The 22,749-nt window shown below is 52.5% G+C and overlaps 1 protein-coding gene and 6 pseudogenes across 1 annotated transcript, besides 13 other annotated features; all 7 read left to right on the top strand.

Annotated features, from left to right (window-relative positions):
* Positions 1-27: part of a sequence feature (A-rich) that runs on past the window's edge.
* Positions 1-13,571: part of a sequence feature (areas not merged during assembly with more than two copies in the genome that could not be assigned to a particular haplotype) that runs on past the window's edge.
* Positions 206-227: a sequence feature (AT_rich).
* Positions 367-430: a sequence feature (A-rich).
* Positions 461-491: a sequence feature (AT_rich).
* Positions 3,221-5,971, top strand: Tc00.1047053509437.140 (annotated as a pseudogene).
* Tc00.1047053509437.125 lies at positions 6,955-9,141 on the top strand (annotated as a pseudogene).
* Positions 9,309-9,329: a sequence feature (AT_rich).
* Positions 9,613-9,649: a sequence feature (AT_rich).
* Tc00.1047053509437.110 (retrotransposon hot spot (RHS) protein, putative) lies at positions 12,158-14,053 on the top strand (the record flags this gene model as incomplete). The annotated part of the gene is made up of 1 exon (XM_813201.1): positions 12,158-14,053. One exon carries the CDS (start codon positions 12,158-12,160, stop codon positions 14,051-14,053), a length of 1,896 nt encoding a protein of 631 aa, XP_818294.1.
* Positions 13,572-14,483: a sequence feature (heterozygous, non-Esmeraldo-like haplotype).
* Positions 14,484-21,120: a sequence feature (areas not merged during assembly with more than two copies in the genome that could not be assigned to a particular haplotype).
* On the top strand, positions 14,924-15,973 carry Tc00.1047053509437.109 (annotated as a pseudogene).
* Tc00.1047053509437.106 lies at positions 16,491-16,964 on the top strand (annotated as a pseudogene).
* Positions 17,658-17,981, top strand: Tc00.1047053509437.103 (annotated as a pseudogene).
* Positions 18,109-18,143: a microsatellite.
* Positions 18,261-18,302: a sequence feature (GA-rich).
* Tc00.1047053509437.100 lies at positions 18,360-21,173 on the top strand (annotated as a pseudogene).
* Positions 21,121-22,749: part of a sequence feature (heterozygous, non-Esmeraldo-like haplotype) that runs on past the window's edge.
* Positions 22,444-22,472: a sequence feature (GC_rich).

Genomic DNA, 22,749 nt, shown 5'->3' with positions numbered 1-22,749 from the left:
TCTCACTGTGTTTTTTTTTTTTTTTTTGCGCTGGCGCACCCTTCGGGGTCGTTCTCGTGAGCATTTCTCTCCCCTCCGATGATTTCTTTTTCTTTTGCTGCGCTCACTCTCCCGATGAGAGGGCTGAGGGGAGCAGCAACACGCAGATGACCCCATGAAATATAAACGATGTGCGGACACATGGAGGGTCGGACGGTTGAAAGACATTTAAATATTTAATTTTTAATGTGCGGGCAAAATATGCAAACAGTTTGGTGGGCGCACACAGTAACCAGTGAAATTTTTTTTTGTGTGATGGGGTTTTTCTTGTTTTGTTTTCTTTTTTATTATTTGTGTGTAGCCGTAATAGAGGACGACTTTTTTCAATTTTTTTTATTATTATCTTTTTTATTTTTCTTTTTTTTCTTTTCTTGTTTTCTTTTTTCTTTTTCAAAGTATGAGGGGTTGAAAGGTGAAGATGATTTTTTTTTTTAATTTAATAAATTTTTTATGAATTGCCGCTGCTTTGGTCTGCAGTGCAATATCATGAGTTTGGGCAGTCCTGTTATTTCTGCCATGCACTTCTGCTGTGCATTTTTGTTTGTGCGTCTCTTCACTTGCTCTGCTCCTGTTTTTACTTCTTTGCCTCGTGTGTCTGCAGGCACACACAACCACATGCACGCACAAGATGCACATTGCAGTGGATTTGGATGCTTCTTTTGTAGCGTTTGCTGGCGGTTGCGGGTGGCAGCTGCTTCCTTTAGTGGGCATTAAGGGAAGGGGAGGAGAGGGAGCGCACACCGCGAGTCACTCTTCCTGCGGGTGTGATGCGCGCGGTGGGCTGCGACGGCTGTGGAGGGCCGCATCCTTTCGTTGTGCGCTTCTCCGCCGCTGTGCCGTGCGTTGGCGCATGTCATTTGTTGTGCGCGTGCGTGCTGGGCATGTGTTTCCGGAGCGTTGGGCGGCCACCATCTGTCGATGGCGGTTTGTGTGAGTGGGCACGTGCGGATAAGGGTCAGGGCGTATGGAATGAAGGAATGGCTTGAGGAAAGGGGAATTTGATTTGGAGGGTGTTTGGACCGGATTATTTGGCTGCGGTGGACACATGCACGACGGATGTGTTTCCGCATAATGGGGGAGGATGCGACAGGATTTTCCGAATTTGCCCGTCAATGCAATTCGGGTTCCATAGCACTGAGGCACAGTGGTCTTCCTGCAATGGCTGGTGACGGCCTCTAGTGGACCGGTGTATTTATGCGGCGGCTGCTGCTCGAGGAGGCGTAGAAGTGCGATTTGAGGTGAGCGGCGGAAGGGCCACACATCCCGCAGTGATGGTCGTCGTTGGCCCAGCGGGTGCCTCTGAAGGTTTTGTTGTATGCAACGTCCTTATGCCCGTCTCTGGATGGCGGCATCCCTGATGCAGCCAACGAACGGGGCTGGGAGCCACGGCGAGACGCAAGCACGTGTGGATGTTTGGAGCGGCCGGCGCACCGCACGCTGAGAGCATGGCACGGTGAGGACCGGACCTAGAAAAGGGACACCGCGTGGGACGTCAATCTTCACTGCAGCGACCGCCACCGAATTCGGATTTGCTCGCACCTTCTGCGGTACCTCTTCCTCCCTCACTTCTGTGCCGAGGACTGTGCCGCGGGATCCAGCAGCGCGATGCTTGGCCGCAGGAACATGGCTCGAACAAATGATTTGTGGGGGGGGATGTGCACTGCGAAGGGAAGGAGAAAAATGTTGCGAGACGACCACCACGACAAGACCGGAGTGAAGTTGTGTTCTGTCCAATTGCGCGAGGACGGCCTGCCACCTGGTCGGTTAGGAGGATTATTATTATTATTTTGCGTTGTTGCGCTCTCTTTTTATTCCGCTGCGTTTTTTTTTTTTTTTTTGCGGACCTGCAAAGGGAGATTTGCAAGAAGTTCCTGCGAGGCGTCCGTGCCGTTGTCGTAAAGGCGGAGTCCCCCTTGAAAAACGCTACTTTTTAAATTTGTTTTGGGCGGGGAGTTCCTGTCGATTCACTGCGACTTTGTTTTGCGGATTTGATGCGTGTGTTTCCGAGCGGTTCGATCTGTGCTCCCGGCCCACTCGGATGTGGTGTGCGCGTCGACGTGAAGGTGCCTGCCAGCCGTTTTATTGCCTTCACCGCTGTGGCTGCCGCCGATGTCTTCCTCCCTTCCTGAGGTCCTGCGGCTTCTTGACACGATGTTTTGGATAAGACGTTGCCGCTCTTGTCGTCCATGGTATTTTGATTCTGGTGTCGCGGTCAGGAGAAATTGAACGAGAGGGTTTGCTGCCCTCTTGTTTTGGTTGTCCTCTCTGCCTGACGGCCAGTTACACAAACGTGCTGCTCGGCACCTCAGTTGGTGCTGGCGGGTTGCTCACAGTTTTCGCTGGCAATCGCATGCGCCAACTCTTCTCTGCTCCTTTTCAGTGTCGCATTTTCCTATTGATTAACTGAAGCCATTCTGTCCGGCGTGCCACTTTGATTGGATTGTGTGGAACTGCTCGCCAATGCCATCGGAGAAAGCAGGCTGACGACTTCACTTATTTAATTGCCTTTTTGCGCGCACGTATTTTCTTACGTTCTGTTGATGTGCACTCGAGCAGCGGGGAATCCGGAAATATGCGTGCGTGGAATTCTTCCTGCCATGTGAACTGCGGGCAGCACCGAGGGGCTGTCACTTTGACTCCGCAGAGTTGTTTTGTCTCTTTGCAGGGTTGTCAGGGGAATTCCATGCAGCCTGCTACTGCTGGTGTGTCCTCAAATGTTGTCACTCCATGCGAATAATGTGCGTCAGCGAGTGAGGGGTTTTGTTGGGTTTGTGTACACTCTGATTCTGTTTGCTGCTTTGTGCGGGCACGCAACGCTTGAGTGGTGGGAAAATGTAGCGGGGCGATGCATGGCTGCGTCCAGCCCATCGTTCACTGCATGATGGTGTGGTGCACATTGTGGTGTTGACTCTGCGATGTGACTGCGGTCTCCTGTGCGGCAATGGTGGTGGGTGGAGGAGAGTGTTGGCCGCGGCGGGACGGTGGGATCGTGCCTCCTTTTATTCTTTTGTGAAGGTGCACACTTATTTTTGGTGTTAGTGATAGGGCAAACAGACTGACAACGCGAATAAAGAATAAAAAAGGACGATGATGTGGCGGTGTTTTGGCCGATTGCACCTCGTGTTGCTGCGGAGGCGGTGTGCCTTGACTGCTTCACCGACAGGCGTTGCAGTGCGGCTGCATGGCGCACCGACCACCGAGCCGTGCGAGTGCCACGCCCAACGCCATTGGGACTGCGGGACGAACCAGCCGCGACTGTCCTTTGGAGCCAGCGGCACCAGTGTTGGCTCCGACGCTGCAGCTCGACATTTGGTGGGGAGTAAAGAGTGACCGCCGTGGACTCTTGACAGTCTGGCGGAAGATCTAATGCTGGACGGAGCTACTCTCAGCACCCGCTTGAAGCTTAATATTTTTTTTTTGAATTGTATTGGCGGCAGGGCGACCGTTGATGAAAGACCACAATGCGACGGGGGAGATGTTTATTCGGAGACTCGATGCTTACATACAAGAACGGCAGCTTCTTGAAGGAATTCTTAATTTGATAGACTACCAGGTGCACAAACTTCTTCACGAGGGTGTGTTCTTTCTTCGTCAATGGAGGGACTATGAGAGGAAAGACACGATCAATTTCCGGGCAATGCAAAAACTTGATTCAGCCCTGGAAATGCCAGACGGATACTCGGAGCAGCGAAGAAAATTCACCGTTGTAACTAAGACTGAAGATGTACTGTTTAAAAGAAAAGTTTGTTTCATGGACCGAAAGCTGAATGGGCTTCTTAATAGGAGATTTGATTGCGGGGGCTTTGTGGACGCCAACCGGGATGTCTTGCAGAAGGGGTTTTTAAGGACCCCGAGAAGTATATTTGCGATGCGGGAGTATTGGGCGAAATACAGGCATCCGATCGTTACAAGAGGATGGAGGGGGCTGTAAGGGAGGAAATGGATATGGAAGAGGATGTACACAAGCTTTACGATAAGGGTGTTTACAATCTACTGAGGTGGTTGGTGGCTGCTGCGGTAACGGCAAGTGTTCATGAAATCACCAAAAGGTTTTTGGATGCAGCTGCCGAGGAAGCGAGGAACCCAAAGAAGTCGAGCGCACCGAGGTACCTGGAGGGATTGTACGAGTCTGTGCACAATGCGAGGTGGCATCATGTCGTGGAAGTTCCTGGCGGCGAGGGGACGGGAATGGAGGTGCATGAGGGGGAACCACCGCAGCCATGGACGTACAGGGCAGTTGGCCGAACCCTCGAAAAGGATGACGGTGTGCAGCAATCCGGTGCACCGCGTCTCAGGCTGATGGTGCTTACCTCGGAGAGGGCATGGCCGCACACGTGGAAATGGAATGAGAATAATTCCACTCGTGACTGCTATGTGAACTGTGAGGTGGAGCGAGTGTGGCGGATCGTCAAGGGCGATCTCACCGAGTGGTTCAGCCCTCACGGTGGGAATGACTTTACGCCTAGGCGGCGTCTGTTGATTGGGACGCCCGGGATCGGGAAGTCGATGGCTGCCGGTTCGTACCTCCTCTACCAACTGCTGCCTACGATGCGGAGCTACTCCCTGTGGTTGTGTTCGTTGTTTGTGGACGTGAGGCATACGTGTTTAACAAGACCACCGAGACGGTGACAAGTTACATGGATAAGTCCATGATGATAAAAGCTGTGAAGGAACTGTCTCGGCGCGGGATGAAGGGGTATATCATCTACGACGTGGGAGGCAGGTTAGATATTCCGTCTCCTTTTTTGCCTCCCGGAGGCTGGGGCATGCTTGTGGTGGCAACGCCAGAGAAAACGAGTTACATACACTGGGCGAACGAAAAGAGAGCCGTACGAATCATAATGAATTGCCCCGATGAGAGCGACGTGAAGGCAATGTGCGTTTGGATGAAGCGCAATCAGCCTCCGCCGCAGCAAGCGGAATACTGGCGAGAGGTGAAGGGTCGCATGGACAAACTGGGACCTATTCTTCGCTACATCTTTGATGAGGGACGTTATAAATATTGGATTGGAGATTGCCACGGCCTTGTGGATGGAACGACCTCTTGGGGAATCCGGAGTTACTTTGTTTTCGGAACTTCCAAACTCTGGGAGGGTAATAAGGCGCTTGAATATCTTGCGAGGATTTTCCGAGCACGAGGAGAGCGCAATGGCGAGTCGCCCTTCAATGCACCGATAACTGCCCACCTCGCAAGTAAAACACTGTGCAAGTTGAAAACGTTAATGACGCAGGCTGAGTTTAACTTATTTGTATCGAGGATCAGGGATTGTCTCATGCACGCAAATTTTGGGAAGTGTGCCATGTTTGCATTTTTGAATGTGGCCTTCATGGCTGCAATAAGACGTAAACTGAAGGAGCTGAAGCCCCCAACACGACGTCCGTCACACCGCTGTGCGCCGGACGTGCACTCACAGGAGGGCCCCACCAGCCACTATTTTTTGCCGTCGGCGGAACGCATTGGCAAGAAGACTTGTATAAACCACCGGCTACTGTACATACCGGAGGTCGAGAATTTTCCGCTGGTGGACGGCTTTTTCTTAATGGACTCAAATCCAATGACGCTGGTTGGGCTGCGGATGGCTACGGCGGGTGCGCATCACACCACCGCCAGCACTGTGCGGCAGTTCACTGAGCGCCTGGCGGCATATTTTAATGGCTGGGAGGAATTATCCCGAGACATGTCGTGGGAGATTATTTATGTGCAGCACGCAGACAGCACGCCGTTGAATGACTGGCAGAGATGTGATGTTGTAAATTCCGATAATGTGAGCAAGAAGGAAAGTCAAAAAATTGCGGCGTTCTGGGAGGAGAAGGTGCGCCAGTACCAAGTGTCAATACCATCCAGAGACGCTTGAAGAGACGAAGCGCTCCGGAGTGAGGAATAACCGCCGAAATAGGAAAACAAATTGGGGAGGGAAAGGGGCAGTTTTGACTTTTGGTGAAGAGATATTGTGAGATTTATTTATTCTTGGATACTTGTGTGTGTGCGTACGGTGCGGGCGCACCAGCACAAGACGGCAGTGTATCGCACACAAACGCCAAAAGTGTCCAACACTATCGAACATAACAGTGACAGAAGAAAGTTAGGGAGGGAGTGGGGTTGTTTGTTTCTGGTGAAAACGTTGGGTGGTTTTTATATAGTATGTTGATTGTGTGTGCATACGAGGCATGATTGGAGAATTGCCCGGTATGAGGGAATCATTGTGTTTGGCGCTGTCGCATTTCTACTGCATTGCTTGTTTTCTTCTATTGTGTTCTAAGGCCCATCACGAACAGAAGCATCTTAGCGGGATGGACGAAGGACAAGGTCTATTGGAGAAATGGCGCGCTCCGTGTGACCGCATGGTGCGAGGCGCCGCGTCATGGGTGGATGGGGATCCGCTTCCGCGTGTGTCTCTTTGGGTGATTGCTTGCTCGGTGTGCGTAGTGTGTTGGCTGCGGGGCTGTGGCCGTGTTCCGTTGGCCGTGGGATTGAACTGGAGGCGGTGGCGGTGTGTGCGTTTGTTGTGTGGAGGGCCGAATCCTCTCACCCGCGGACTGACAGCACTGCGATGGTGCCTGTGTGTGTGTGAGGGCTGGTGCGGGCGATGCTCCTCTGTGCTGTTCCTTCCGGATTGTCTTGTGTCCCGCTCTCTTCGTGGGTGCTCTGCTCTGGTCTCCACGAACGTGTCTGATGTATTGCCGCTGCTGCTGTCCCCTCCACCTCTTGAAAGCACACGCTAGGAAGGTAAGACATCAAGTGCGAATCGCTACTGTGAGATTCGAGGGCTCTGAAGGACCAACAGCACACACACATATTTGTACGCTCTCACGTGCTGCTGCTGTGAAGGCACCCCGCACAGACTACCGTCGCCGCGTGACCGGATCCAGCGGAAGGAGGAGGAACGAAGAGAGAGTGGGAAGCAGAGGCCCAACATGTCCCGGCGTGTGTTTCCTTCTGCGGTGCTGCTCCTTGTTGTGGTGATGATGTGCTGCGCCACCTGTGGAGCTGCGGCCGCATCGACGGGGGAGAATTAAGTGATTGCGTGGCTGCCGTGGGTGGCCTTTATTTTCGTTCCGGGACGAACGCATTTGGAACCGAAGAGTGGGACTGGTGCAAGTGGAAGGAGGGATTCGTTTGGATCGCTCGCTCTTGCGGGTGTTGGTGGAGTGACGGTTGTCTTTGATGGGGGTTACACGACGCTTAATGATAGCGATGGGGCACCGAGTGAGCTTTCTCATGCTGATATTGTGGTGGGCTCCATCTTTTTTGCGTGGAGTTTGTCGTCTTTTTTTGGTGAGTTTAATAATGGCCGGAATACACACATCTTGTTGAGCACAGCGAATATAAAGGTGGTGTAGGCTCCGCGTCCAATCCCACGACAATTGAGAGCGGCATAGGGCGTTTCTTCGTGCGGGAAGCTAGCAATGTTTGTTACGAATGGTGGGTTCAATTGGGCGTGAGAGACCGTGATGTCAACTGGTTGTGGGTGAGTCACGCAGCCCAATGACGGCAGACGGAGCGAGCTGATCCACTGGTGTGAACCCAAATTGCTGTGATCACAGATCATTCCCGAGACTCACGAACGCGGCGCGAATGGATTGAGGGTTTTTTGTGGCTCAGGTGCTTTGAATGGCACGCTTGTGTCCCCGTGATTGCGTACAATGACGAAAAAGACGATTTCTCCATGATCATCTGTTCGACGGACGGCGGCAGAAGCTGGGTGCTTTCAAGGGGCATTCTTCCTGCGGACTGCATTGACCTTCTCATTGCCGAATGGGAGCAGGGACAACTTCTCGTGATTACTCATTGCTTTGGGAGCCGGTACTGCGGAGTGCACGAGTCACGTGACGAGGGGACAATGTGGGTGGAAGTACCCGGGCAATTGCAGGCGTTTGGGCCAATTCACAATCGGTTCGTTGGGACATGAGCTTGCGTGTGGGAGCCATTGTCACTGCGACCGTTGGAGGAAAGAGCGTCATGCTGTAGGCTTGGGAAGTGAGCTCCCCGTGGTGGGAGAGTGAGGCCCGTGCGCTCTACGTTTGGGTGACTGACAGCAACCGCGTGTTTTGTGTTGGACCGGCTTTCATGGACACTGTTCTGAATAAGCCGATTGCCAACGCCCTGCTGTACTCGGATGGTGCGTTACACCTTGTGGGAGCGAGGCACAATGAAGAGAAAAGCAGCCTGTTTCCTGCCTCCCCTGACGGAGGAGCTGCAGATGATCACTTCCATCCTCCGTAATTGGGCGGACGTGGACGTTTCCTTCTTCGCGTCGTCCATAAGTACGGTGGGTCTGGTTGGATATCTTTCCAACGCAGGCACTGCCAACACGTGGATCGACGAGTGCCGTTGCGTGATTGCAACGGTGACGAATGAAAAGAATGTCACAAATAGGCTTTAATTCGCAGGGCAACACTGCCCCGTGAACCGTTGGGAGGATAATAATCACTGTAGCTTTGTGAATTAAAATTTCGCTCTTGTGGCGACGGTGGCTATTTGCGAGACACACGCAGGCGTCAAGAGTATCCCTTTGATTGGCGCGAAGGGAGCAGGCCGCACTGTGCACTTTTGGCTGTCGCACAGCCATGAAAGGAGTTGGGGATGTTCAACGCAAACAAACACACCGGCTTTTGGGAGTTGAACAAACAATAACGAGTGGTGCTCACGCTGCAGGACCGCCAACAAGGCCTTCGTATAGATCAATGGTGTGTGTGCGTGGGATGCTGAAACGACATCATCATCGGGAAAGAGGCCACGCGCAAATTCACACTTTTACATTGGAGGGGATGGGAGCAGTGCAAGCGACACCGGGAGCCAAAACAATTATTTGACAGTGACGAGTGTCTTTCTGTACAACCGCATATTGACCAGGGAAGAAGCCGCAAAAGTTGGTGCCAACAACCTTGCTCTTCCAGAGTCTCTTTCTGGGAAAATGCTTGAAGGGCCGGATGATCCAGCGGGAACTGGCAGTGGCTCCAAAGATGGAAACGCCTCTCAGCTCACGAACAACACTTTTTTGGAGAAGGGCTCTAGTGGCTACGGCACGGTGCGTGTGTGTGTCTCGGATCTTGTTGCTTCTCCTTCTGGGGCTCTGGGCATTGCAGCTCTCAGCTGTGTGAAACGGTGGGAGTGGAGCCGCGACTCCCCGTGGAAAAGGGTGTGCAGCTCCTCAGGAAGACTCAATGCATTCCGTTGAGGACTTTTTATTTATCCCTTTTGCTTTCACCTCTGGATATAATGTGCTGCTGGTGCCTTGTTGGAGGGGTCAGAACCCCTGCCTTTTTACTATTTTTTTAATTTATTTTTTGTTTGCCGCTAGCTGCACACTCTCATGAGTGACGTGCTTCCCCCTGTTTTATTTGCTTTAGTTTCACCGCACGCGGTGCCGGCCTCGTTGCTGTGCAGTCCCGCGGACTGTACAAAACGAGGGGTGGAGGAAGAGGCCGAGTGCCTCATGAAATGTGAGGGATTTCGTGTGGACACGTGGAACACTGCGATCTTTTTTCTCCTCTGTAAGAAACATATGGAGATGCACAATTCCTGCTGCACAGAGGAATACAAGAAATGAAAGTCCACTGAGGCGGTTTCTCTTTTTTTTATTTATTATTATTATTTGTTTATTTATTTCTGCTGAACCTACGCCTTTTTTCTTGTTTTTCTGTATTTGGCAACTCGCTGCGGCTTGTTTTATTGTTTGCTGTGCTGTCACTATGTGTCTTTTTGTCCCATTGGGTGTCCCACTGCTAGTCGTGCAGTTGACACGTTCTCATCACTTTTTCTTTTCTACTAGAAGCATCGATAGTCCGCGACGACGATCGTTTGTGCTCCCCATTGCGATGGTGTGAGGGTGACTGGGCGCCCTGTTGAGTGCACTCGGAGGGGAGCGGATGGTGTGCGCCGTGCCTCACTGTGAGTGTGGGGCGCCACCACCACGACCTGCTGTGAGGCGTAACGCTATTCCTTCGGGGCGGAGAGAAGTGAAGGACTGTGGTGAACTTGGATGCGCCTCGTTCCTCTTGTTGCGGCTGTGGGTGTGCTGTTCGCATTGCTGTTTGCGGTACGATGTGGATGGCGGTGCTTCTGCGTGTGCCTTCTTGAATGCACTGTGCGGCGGGCTTCTCTTCTCCATGTCCTTGCCTTTGCCCTTTTGTGTGGGGGTGAGTGTGGGTGGCTGTCGACCTGCCCCGAGCATTGGGGTCCTCCACACACGTGAGGCTCATCTTGGCAGCCTCTCGCAGCGTCCATGCCTCGTGACAGGGAGCGAGGGAAGAGTGGCGTGTTTCCTCCTACTATAGACCCATCAATTCCGAGCAGTTGGGGTGAAATTAAAGGGAACAAGCGTGTGTGTCTTCACCTTCTTGCGGGAGGGCGTGCAGAGGTTGGTTTTCTTTTGTTAATCTGTTCGGTCACTGTGTCTGTGTTGACGTTAATGGGGGGTTTGTTCTCCAGAGGCATTCATTGTGCGATTTTTGCGTGTTTGGTGTCCAACGTTTTCATCACCACTGAATGGTGTGTTGCGCAGGATCGGCATACATGGATGTGCGAGAGCATTGTGTCGCTCGCTCGTAATAACACACACACGCACAGTTTCAGCGCGTCTGATACGTCACGTTCCTCGGAACGGTCGAATTCACTTGTGGGACGTCACTTCATTTGCGGCGTCGGGAAAGTGAAGTAAACGGAGAGATATGCCGAGAACGCAATGCCACTCCATGATGCCGCAGGCTGGCGGCGACAAGGATCAGAGAGCCTCTACCCAACATTGAGAAGAGGGCAGCACTCTGATGGTCCGATTTTTGCTCTTTAGGAAATTGTAATGTAGTGTACACCGTGTGGGCCTTTTTGCTGCGGATATGCAGAGGGGTGATGTGGGGTGGAATTATTGTTGAAGGCAGCACGGACACCGCCTGACCTTTATTGGAGGGATGCGTGCTGTTATTCCGTGCTTCCTGGCCTGCGTTGTCGCACTCATGCTGTGTGTGCGGATGGCCACAGTAGTAGAGCTGAATACGGTTCAATGTATGTTGTTCACGGGAACTGCGCGACACATGTATTTTTTGTTGGGCTTCCCAAAAGGAGGGGCGCATCGCCATTGCGTGATTCCCGCGGCAGTCCATTACCCTGCGACTGTGCGTGCCGCTGTCCGCTGCGCCAATGCAAGCCTTCGCCTTTGTGAGAAATGGGGAGCGTGACTGCTGTGGCGGTGGTCGAATGCTTCCGAATTGGTGCTTTTTTTTGGTATTTTTATTTTTGGTGATATGCGGGGCAGCGGTGTGTTGGCGTGTGCGGGCTGCTCATGGCTGCTGGTGTTGTCTTTCCTGCTGTTCTCCCGCTCCAGTCCTTTGCATGCGACGGACCAAACGTTTTTGCGGGCGTGTGGTGGGGCCGCGTTCTTGTTTGGAAAAAAGCCTTTCGCAGGCATAATGATACTGCTGCCGCCCGTGCCACACGAGGCAGTGGGGAGTTTCCTGGGATTTATTGGCGGGGTGGCACCGCACCCATGCCGTGTGGTAGGTTTGTATTCCGCAATGCACGGTGAGGGGGATGTGCGGCGACAACTTCCTCCAGTGGAGCGACGCGAGCAGCACGGGGGCTGAACGGAGGAGTGGTGGCTGCGTGCTTCCCAGTGATACGTGAATGGCGAATGCAATATGAAAGGCAGCGTCACGGCACTCTTTTTTGACACGCGCATTGCAGATATTTTCCATAAAGCATGCAAATTGCACTCTTTTATTTGTGGGATTACCGTGATGCATCGCTGTTGTGGCGTGTATGATTTGTGCTTCTGTCAGGGTTTATGTGCCCCCGTCCTCTTGCAGAGTGTGTGCGGTGTCGGCGGTGCCACACGGGTGCGGGACCGTAGCGAGCGGGATGCGTGGGCGAACCCTCCGTGCACACCACGTTGTTATTATTGTTTGCTCTCACCAACACTGTGCTGGGTGGTTGGCACCCGCGCGCCGTCGTTGCGGCGGTCCTCGTGCATGTGGTGTGCGTTGCACACTGTGTGGATGACTCACTTGCTGTGGCTGCCCGTGATGTCTGTGCCTAGTTACCCCATCTCTCTCTTATTCTCCTCCTGTTCGGTGGTTAGTGTTCAGCTTTAACTCAATCCAACTAAAAGAACAGAAGGAAGCAATGCCTGGAAATCAAGCGTCTGCTGTGCCGCAGGGAGATATTCGGAGGAGAGCGAGGCCGGAGTCTGAGGGTGACACAGATCAACCCGCTGCGACTCGCGGAAGAGTGGAGGAGGTGCGGCGATTAATGTGGGCTCTTGACAGTCGGGTGGAAGGATACACGCTGTGTGAAGACTACAAGTCTGTGTACAATGCGAGGTGGCATCATGTCATGGAAGTTCCTGGCGGCGAGGGGACGGGAATGGAGGTGCATGAGGGGGAACCACCGCGGTCATGGACGTACAAGGCAGTTGGCCGAACCCTCGAAAAGGATGACGGTGTGGAGCCATCCGGTGCACCACGTCTCAGGCTGATGGTGCTTACCTTGGGCAAGACATGGCTGTTCTTGTGCAGGGATGCAATTACCGACTGCTATGTGAACTGTGAGGTGGATCGAGTGTGGCAGATCGTCAGCGGCGATCTCACCGAGTGGTTCAGCAGTCGTCCTGAGGACCACTTTACGCCTCATCCGCGCTTGTTGACTGGGACGCCCGGTATCGGGAAGTCGATGGCTGCCGGTTCGTACCTCCTCTACCAACTGCTGCGCTACGATGCGGAGCTACTCCCTGTGGTTGTGTTCGTTGTTTGTGGACGTGAGGCATACGTGTTTAACAAGACCACCGAGACGGTGACAAGTTACATGGATAAGTCCATGATGATAAAAGCTGTGAAGGAACTGTCTCGGCGCGGGATGAAGGGGTATATCATCTACGACGTGGGAGGCAGGTTAGATATTCCGTCTCCTTTTTTGCCTCCCGGAGGCTGGGGCATGCTTGTGGTGGCAACGCCAGAGAAAACGAGTTACATACACTGGGCGAACGAAAAGAGAGCCGTACGAATCATAATGAATTGCCCCGATGAGAGCGACGTGAAGGCAATGTGCGTTTGGATGAAGCGCAATCAGCCTCCGCCGCAGCAAGCGGAATACTGGCGAGAGGTGAAGGGTCGCATGGACAAACTGGGACCTATTCTTCGCTACATCTTTGATGAGGGACGTTATAAATATTGGATTGCAAAGTGCCACAACCTTGTGGATGGAACGACCTCTTGGGGAATCCAGCGTTACTTTGTTTTCGGAACTTCCAAACTCTGGGAGGGTAATAAGGCGCTTGAATATCTTGCGAGGATTGTCCGAGCACGAGGAGAGCGCAATGGCGAGTCGCCCTTCAATGCACCGATAACTGCCCACCTCGCAAGTAAAACACTGTGCAAGTTGGAAACGTTAATGACGCAGGCTGAGTTTAACTTATTTGTATCGAGGATCAGGGATTGTCTCATGCACGCAAATTTTGGGAAGTGTGCCATGTTTGCATTTTTGAATGTGGCCTTCATGGCTGCAATAAGACGTAAACTGAAGGAGCTGAAGCCCCCAACACGACGTCCGTCACACCGCTGTGCGCCGGACGTGCACTCACAGGAGGGCCCCACCAGCCACTATTTTTTGCCGTCGGTGGAACGCATTGGCAAGAAGACTTGTATAAACCACCGGCTGCTGTACATACCGGAGGTCGAGAATTTTCCGCTGGTGGACGGCTTTTTCTTAATGGACTCAAATCCAATGACGCTGGTTGGGCTGCGGATGGCTACGGCGGGTGCGCATCACACCACCGCCAGCACTGTGCGGCAGTTCACTGAGCGCCTGGCGGCATATTTTAATGGCTGGGAGGAATTATCCCGAGACATGTCGTGGGAGATTATTTATGTGCAGCACGCAGACAGCACGCCGTTGAATGACTGGCAGAGATGTGATGTTGTAAATTCCGATAATGTGAGCAAGAAGGAAAGTCAAAAAATTGCGGCGTTCTGGGAGGAGAAGGTGCGCCAGTACCAAGTGTCAATACCATCCAGAGACGCTTGAAGAAACGAAGCACTCCGGAGTGAGGAATAACCGCCGAAATAGGAAAACAAATTGGGGAGGGAAAGGGGCAGTTTTGACTTTTGGTGAAGAGATATGGTGAGATTTATTTATTTTTGGATACTTGTGTGTGTGCGTACGGTGCGGGCGCACCAGCACAAGACGGCAGTGTATCGCACACAAACGCCAAAAGTGTCCAACACTATCGAACATAACAGTGACAGAAGAAAATTAGGGAGGGAGTGGGGTTGTTTGTTTCTGGTGAAAACGTTGGGTGGTTTTTATATAGTATGTTGATTGCGTGTGCATACGAGGCACAATTGTAGAATTGCCCGGTATGAGGGAATCATTGTGTTTGGCGCTGTCGCAGTACTACTGCATTGCTTGTTTTCCTCTATTGTGTTCTAAGGCCCATCACGAACAGAAGCATCTTAGCGGGATGGAGGACGGATAAGTTCTATTGAGGAAACAGTGCATTCCCTGTGGCTGCATGGAGTGAGTGCCGCACTCCATTGATGGTGAGACGGCATTTTCGTGCTGGCGCCAACATTCCTTCCCCCTGCGATTTCATGCTTGACTGCAACATGGTGTCAGGGCCGGTTGCCCTGTATTATCCGGGGAAGCCAGGAGCCAGCAATGCTTCCCTCATGGGATTGTTGTTGCTGACGCAGGGCTGACGGCATCTACCGGCACCCGGACCAGCCGCGTACTACTGGGGCACACGGTTGTAACACCACGAGGTCTGGGGGCAGTTGTTGCCGTGCCGTCTGCTGTCCATCGGATTTGTTTGAGAAAACGCAAGAAAAAAGAAAAACATATTGTGTACGCATCCTTCGCGCGTGAGACAGGTTTTTTATGGGTGGTTGTTTTTTTATTATTTTGTGTTTGGCGAGTCACATATTGGAAGCTAATGCAGCGTCCAGAACGGCTTTATCATTGCAGTAATTATTGAAAGGCGGAGTGCACTTCTTACCACGCCGGCGTATTCGGACGGAAATACGAAGCAAAAGGTTGCGTGCATGGTTTTCAACCGACATGCAACGCATGTATGATTTTGACTCTCAATATTTACTGCGGGTGGTGACGTTATCTCCAGTGTCCGGCTTTATGGCGTTGGCAACGAATTTATTTCAGAGTTCGAAAGGAGGTCTGATGGAGTATCATACATTCTTGCTTCTGTGCGCCTGACTGGGCAGATGAACTGGATAATGGATGTGGAGAGGAGCCGGAAGGAAGTGGACACCGCCCTACGGACTTGCAGGCCCAATGGCAAGGTTGATCTGCGTACAAAACGTGTGCGTAATTGTCCTGCTTCCAATGAGGGGCTTGTTAGCTGTTTGGTAACTTAACCGGTACCGAGCGGAGGGACGAGTACCTCTGCGTGAACGCAACCGTTCATGGGGCATTGACAGGCGCGGAGCGGGGTGTGACGTTCGAATTTGCTGGGGCAGGAACTGAGTGGCTTGTCGGCAAACTGGCGCGTAATCAGTTGTGTAAATTTGTGAACAGCATTTCTACTCTTTTGGCGACAGCGAATATCCACGGTGTGTCAAAGGAGGGCAGCAGTACTGTGCTCTTGGGCCTCTCGTAAACGAAGGACAGGAGGTGTGAGGTAACATTGAACGGTAAGAGTTCCGGCGTTGTTAGACGATGATGGTCGGTAATTTGGGAACATCAAACAGAAGGTAAACAGGGTGGCCGTGAGGGAAATGTGTGTAAACGACGAATGGGTATGTGTACGTGTTGGTGGGAAGACTATTTGCGAAGAGGTCTATTCTGGCTTTTTCCTCAATTCGAGTAGGAACTCACACGCCTCCACATTGGTGGGGAACAGCAGGATGACGGGAGAGAGCAGTCCTTTGACGGTGCGCAACGTTTTTTTTCGTACATCCGCGAACTGGCGGAGAAAGACATCGAGAGACTCATAGCCAGCAACGTCACGCTTCCAATACCACCTACTGCTGGCAAATCAACCACGGAGTTGGAGGGTCACACGGTATCCGGCGGTGCTGTGAAGGCTACTTCCGAGCGGAGCGTTTGAGGCAAATTTTCTTTAACGATATGTGGGCGGGTGCCTAAATGTGTATCCATCCGCGGTTACAAGGTCTGCTTCTCAGGCAGGAAGGCACAAGGGGCACTATTTCTGGGAATGTCTCCACCCAGGATGCGGTAAATCCACCATCACTTTATGCACCCAAATTCCCCAATACCTACAGAGGAACAACTGCAAACCGACGAAGACGAATCAGCAGACAAAAAATGCACGAACACCGCCTGTAACGGCAACGAAAAGCGATGAACTCATTGATGCTGGATTATCCTGTGGGGATCATATCTCTTCCACGACGAAAGATGAAAAGAAGGAAAAGAGAAGGTGGTGGCGAAAGAAGAGTCGACTGGTGATGGTGAATCGAGGTCGCCGCAGCACGAGGCCACTGTGCGCCAACTGCGGCAAGGCAATCCACTTACGGCTGAGAGTGAAGATGTGCCGTCCCATGTACCTGAGACCAGCAGTGAAAAATATACGACTGACCTCAAAAGAAGAGGACGCTGCTCGCGAGACAACAGTGGGTTCAGATACCAATCCTGCTCCACACAGTGGCGCCGAACGGAATTCCACGAAGGACATCCCCAAGACTTCTTAGTCTGGTGCAGCTGAAATTCCTCTTGGAAACGATAAGGAAGGGCGCCACAGGGAGTTGACACTGCACCGACTAATAAAAGCACCACATTTGAAACGGATACGATTTACTGAACGCACAATGCAGCACCGTCCTCTGGTGACTGCAACGTTAATTTCTGGAACATTACTGGCTTGAGACTCCATGGAGGAAACGGTGACACCACCGTGCATGCGTGTGACTCGCGTGTTACTGCTTTTCCTGCTGGGGTTATGAGACATGACAGCCGTCATTTGAATAAAAAGGGAGGGGTGAATTTGCGAGGCCTCATGAAAAATGACAAATTTTTGTTTCCTGGAGCTATTCTTTGCACCTTGAAGAATCCTTTTTTTATTTTAAAATTTTGTTGCGGGGTTGAGTTTTTTTTTCATTAGAGTTTATTCTACTGCAAAGTGCAGCGACTTGTTTCCGTTTGTGCCGTGCTCCACTGCCACTTTGTGTTACCGTGTCCAGTTGAGTGTCCTTCTGCCGGCTGTGCTGCTGACATGCCTCTGTTTCTTCTTTTTTTCTTCCCTGCTATAGGCACCGATTGTCCGCAACGATGATTGGTTGTGTTCCCCTCTGCGATGGCACTGGAGCGACGGAATGCCCGACTCGGCCTTCTGCTTCTTCTGCAAAGGGAGGGGACGGTTTGCGGCGTGCCTCGTTGTGAGTGTGCGGGGCACTATCCATTGCAGCCTGCCGTGCGGCATGAAGCCAATCTGTGAGGACAGAGCCGTGGCCGACTATGCCGTGCGCTTGGGTGCGCCCCGTTCTTCTCGTTGCGGCTGCCTGCGTGCTGTGCGCACGGCAGTTTCTTGCGGAGCAGCATGGATGACGCTGCTTCTGCGTGCGCTGTGCGGCTGACTCCTTCTCCACGTTTCTTCACCCTCGCACGAGGGGGCGTCGTCCGTCACCCGCCCGTGGGAGGCTGTCATTCCCAGTATCTCTGCATGGAGGCTGTGGTGCTTGCGGTCACTACGTACTGCATGGTTCTGTGGTACGTGGAGGATTGTGACTGGCAGGAGCTGCGCGAGCCGCGGCGTGGTGGGCTGGAGGCACTGCTGCGCGATGGCGAGGATGGCGCCGAAGAGACGCAGAAGTCCTACGACATGACGTCATCGTCGTACGCTTCAGGCAAACACTGTTTCGTCGTCGTACCAAACACCTGCACCGCCGTTGCACCCTATGGCTGGTGACACCCACTCAGACGCGCTGAGCCCGCTGGACCGTGCATCCAGTTCGAGCCGTATGATCGATTACGCTGCCATGTGCCGTGTAACACGCGGAATTCGTAAGTATGCGGTGATGGTTGGTATGAGGGAAGGGTGCGGGGCCACATCTGCAATGCGCAGCACAGCCATCGATTGTTCACTGCACTGGCAGCCTCGTTGTTCATTTTTTTCTTTTTTTTGGTTTTCTTTTATTTTTTTGCTGAAATGTACATTTTTTTAAAATATTGCTTACTAGAGGCCACTTTGTGCTGTCACACTGTGTGGCGGGCTCTCTTGTTGTGGTTGTACAGTCATGTCTGTGCGTATATATATATATTTTCTCTTTCTCTCTTTATTCTATTCCTTCTTTCTTTTCTTGATTTTTGTTTAGTGTTCAGCTTTAACTCAATCCAACTGCGAAGACAAGGAGAAACAATGCCTGGAAAGCGCAAGAGAGTGCACGGGGATGATAATACCGAGAGTCAAGCGTCTGCTGTGCCGCAAGGAGATGGTCAGACGAGAGCAAGGCTGTCGTCCCATGGCGACACGGATCAACCCGCTGCGACCCGCATAAGAGTGGAGGAAACGCGGCAACCACAGTGGACTCTTGACAGTTGGCTGAATAAAGTGCTGCTGGAGGAAAAGGAACGCACTATGGAAATGTGGCTGAATGATTTCCTTCGGAATTATTTTGACGGCAGGGGCGTTGAGGAATTCAATGAGAACGTCACTATGAAGGAATTTTTAGGTAATCCCAATAAGTTCATAAAAGACGAAGTGTTATTGGACACAATAAAGGCTTCGCCGTCATACCAAGAGATGAAGAAAGAGTGTGAGGAGTTTTACATGCTATTGGGGCCCTTAAACAAGCTTTCACACGAATGTATTCTCACTCTCAGGCATTGGAGGGACTTTAAAAAAAAGGATACGGTCATTCCTATTGCAAGGGCACAAATAAACAAAGCCTACTCTCATATACTGAGAGTAGAGAGGTGGAAGGCAGAAGAAAAGGCAAGGCGAGAACGACAAGAACTGTTATTTACCATTCACAGTAGGATTGATGATGCGGTGCTGAAGGGAAGGGTTCGCGTGAATAAAATGGATCTGAATGACTTTCTTACGATGGAATTGGACGGCAGGGGCGCTTTGGACGCCAATCGGGATGTCTTGTTGGAGGAGTTTTTTAAGGACCCCGAGAAGTATATTTGCGATGCGGGAGTATTGGGCGAAATACAGGCATCCGATCGTTACAAGAGGATGGAGGGGGCTGTAAGGGAGGAAATGGATATGGAAGAGGATGTAAACAGGCTTTACGATAAGGGCATGTACAATCTACTGAGGTGGTTGGTGGCTACTGCGGAGGTAAAAGCAACTGTTCATGAAATCACCAAAAGGTTCCTGGATGCAGCTGCCGAGGAAGCGAGGAGCCCAAAGAAGTCGAGCGCACCGAGGTACCTGGAGGGATTGTACGAGTCTGTGCACAATGCGAGGTGGCATCATGTCGTGGAAGTTCCTGGCGGCGAGGGGACGGGAATGGAGGTGCATGAGGGGGAACCACCGCAGCCATGGACGTACAGGGCAGTTGGCCGAACCCTTGAAAAGGATGACGGTGTGCAGCAATCCGGTGCACCGCGTCTCAGGCTGATGGTGCTTACCTCGGAGAGGGCATGGCCGCACACGTGGAAATGGAATGAGAATAATTCCACTCGTGACTGCTATGTGAACTGTGAGGTGGATCGAGTGTGGCAGATCGTCAGCGGCGATCTCACCGAGTGGTTCAGCCCTCACGGTGGGAATGACTTTGAGCCCAAGCGGCGTGTGTTGATTGGGACGCCCGGGATCGGGAAGTCGATGGCTGCCGGCTCGCACCTCCTCTACCAGCTGCTGCACTACGATGTGGAGAAACTCCAAGTGGCTGCGTACATTTTTGGTGGAAGTACGGCGTACGTGTTTAACAAGACCATCATGACGGTGACAAGATACGTGGGTAGTCAAACATCCAGGAATGTTTTGCGTGATTTGGAGCATTTGAATATGAAGGGGTATGTTATCTACGACGTGACAGAGAAAGGGATGCCAGCGAGTTGTTTCGCGCCCTATGGATGGGGCATGATTGTGTTGTCATCGCCAAACGTGCGCAACTATGCTAAATGGGAGACGCAAGTAAGAGCCGAGCGAATCATCATGAATTGCCCCGATGAGATGGATGTGAAGGCGATGTGTGCGTGGATAAATCGCGATGGGATTGCAGAGAAACAAGCGGAATACTGGAAGATGGTTGAAGAACGCATGGATAAAGTGGGGCCGATTCCACGCCACATCTTTGATGCGAATAAGTTCATTGCACACTCTGCTGCCATTGAGGATGCCTTGGATGGGATCAAGTCCCGGGATGGTGAAAAGCACTTTACGCATGGAGGAGTGAGACTGTGGTATTCTGAGAATCCGTCTCAAAAGCTCGTGAGGGTTGTCAGAGGAAGAGGAGAAGTCGGTGCTGAGGTATTTCTCAACGCACCGATATCTTTTTGCCTTGGGCGTCGAATACCGCACTATTTTGGGGAACGTGATGAGTGAGAAAGGTATTTTTCTTTCCTGTTGCTGGTATTGGGGAAGAGGAATACTCTTTCGTCTGAATGTGTGGAAATGTTTGGCTTGCGCGTGTTTATGTTTGGGGGGGTTTTCGGTGCATTAGTAGAGGACATCAAGGAGCTGAGGCCACCAACACGCCGTGGAGGACAGTGCGCGGTTCTGAATGCGAACCCTTAAGGGCACCCCAACGATTCATATGGATTGGTTTCATTGAAGAATCCTTTTGAGGGGGGAAATTTGGAGTATCGGCTACTGTGCACACCGGAGACGAAGAACTTTCCACTGGTGGACTTTTTTCCCTTTGTGAAGTTACCGTGGAAGACGCTGGTTGGGCTGCGGATGACTACGGCGGGTGCGCATCACACCACCGCCAGCACTGTGCGGCAGTTCACTGAGTGCCTGGCGGCATATTTTAATGGCTGGGAGGAATTATCCCGAGACATGTCGTGGGAGATGATTTATGTGCAGCACGCAGACAGCACGCCGTTGAATGACTGGCAGAGATGTGATGTTGTAAATTCCGATAATGTGAGCAAGAAGGAAAGTCAAAAAATTGCGGCGTTCTGGGAGGAGAAGGTGCGCCAGTACCAAGTGTCAATACCATCCAGAGACGTTTGAAGAGACGAAGCGCTCCGGAGTGAGGAATAACCGCCGAAATAGGAAAACAAATTGGGGAGGGAAAGGGGCAGTTTTGACTTTTGGTGAAGAGATATTGTGAGATTTATTTATTCTTGGATACTTGTGTGTGTGCGTACGGTGCGGGCGCACCAGCACAAGACGGCAGTATCTCGCACACAAACGCCAAAAGTGTCCAACACTATCGAACATAACAGTGACAGAAGAAAATTATGGAGGGAGTGGGGTTGTTTGTTTCTGGTGAAAACGTTGGGTGGTTTTTATATAGTATGTTGATTGCGTGCGCATACGAGGCATGATTGGAGAATTGCCCGGTATGAGGGAATCATTGTGTTTGGCGCTGTCGCAGCACTACTGCATTGCTTGTTTTCTTCTATTGTGTTCTAAGGCCCATCACGAACAGAAGCATCTTAGCGGGATGGACGAAGGACAAGGTCTATTGGAGAAATGGCGCGCTCCGTGTGACCGCATGGTGCGAGGCGCCGCGGCGCCTGGATTGTGCGACGTCACCGTCCGGCTGGCATCTTGCGTTTTCCCCCACGCGACCTGACGCGCGACCGCCCCAGCGCAGCGTCAGGGCCCCGCACCCCGTATTGCCAGGGGAAAAAAGAGCAAACAACTTCTCCACATGGAGTCCTTATTGGTGCGGCGCTGCTGAGCAGGGATGTGGAACAGAACCCAGCCCCAGTCTGCAGGGGGTTGCGGGGGAACGCCGCCGGCATCACTCTGGCGACGCCTTGCCGATGGGATCTTTGAATGTCGGGTTTCGTCGCCTGGCGCGCGGCTTTGGGTGCTGCGAAGATGGCGGGCGGACCCTGCCCTTCCTGTAATAATTTAAAAAAAAAGACAAAACGGGGAGGGAGTGGGAAAGGCAAGCGGGACGCGCCCCAAAAAAAAAAAAAAAAACAGCCACGGAGGCCCGAGGCGGAGCGGCAGAAGCGAACTGACAATCACACACGCGCGCCCCGGCGTCTTCCTAGCGCGTTCTCGCCTGCCCGCCTCGTCCGCTGTCCTTCGGCCGCCGCGAAATAAGAGGCAAACACGGCGCGAGCCTCGTGTTGCTCTTCGGCGCGCGGGAGAAGCAGCGCCACAACCGCGCCGCGCCCGGCTGGCTCTCCGCTCGTCCGCGAGCCGCCGGCCTCCATCGTCGCCAGAAATGCGTCCCCGTATGGAGGCCTGCGGCCCGCCGCCGCCGTCTTTTCCGCGGACCCCCGCACGGCGTTCCAGAACAGGAGCCCCGGGGGGAGACTTTCCGTTGGTCCCCGCCCTTCTCCCCCATGCCCTCCGCCCACCACGCCCGCGCGCCCCCGCCCCGAGGCCGGCAGGCATGCGCCGCCCATTCGCTATAACACTTTTCTCGCAATGAAGCCCGAGGACGCACAAAAGAAAAGGGGGGAAAAAAGTGAAGGAAAAACAAATATACGCAGACAATGCGGAGAAGCAAAGAAAAAAAAAAGCAGGCGCGCGTGCGGGATGCTCCTGCCTCCGCTCTTCTCTTCGGCGCCGCCGTTGGCGTATGAGCGAGAGCTGCCGAATGAAAGAAAAGCAACATCAAGGGCCGCCCACGGCAGCAATCGCGACAAAAACGCTTTGCACGGTG

This window comes from Trypanosoma cruzi, genomic scaffold (assembly GCF_000209065.1).
Source record: "Trypanosoma cruzi strain CL Brener 1047053515179 genomic scaffold, whole genome shotgun sequence".
Lineage (NCBI taxonomy): Eukaryota > Euglenozoa > Kinetoplastea > Trypanosomatida > Trypanosomatidae > Trypanosoma > Trypanosoma cruzi.
This window is presented reverse-complemented; position numbering and strand designations above follow the sequence as displayed.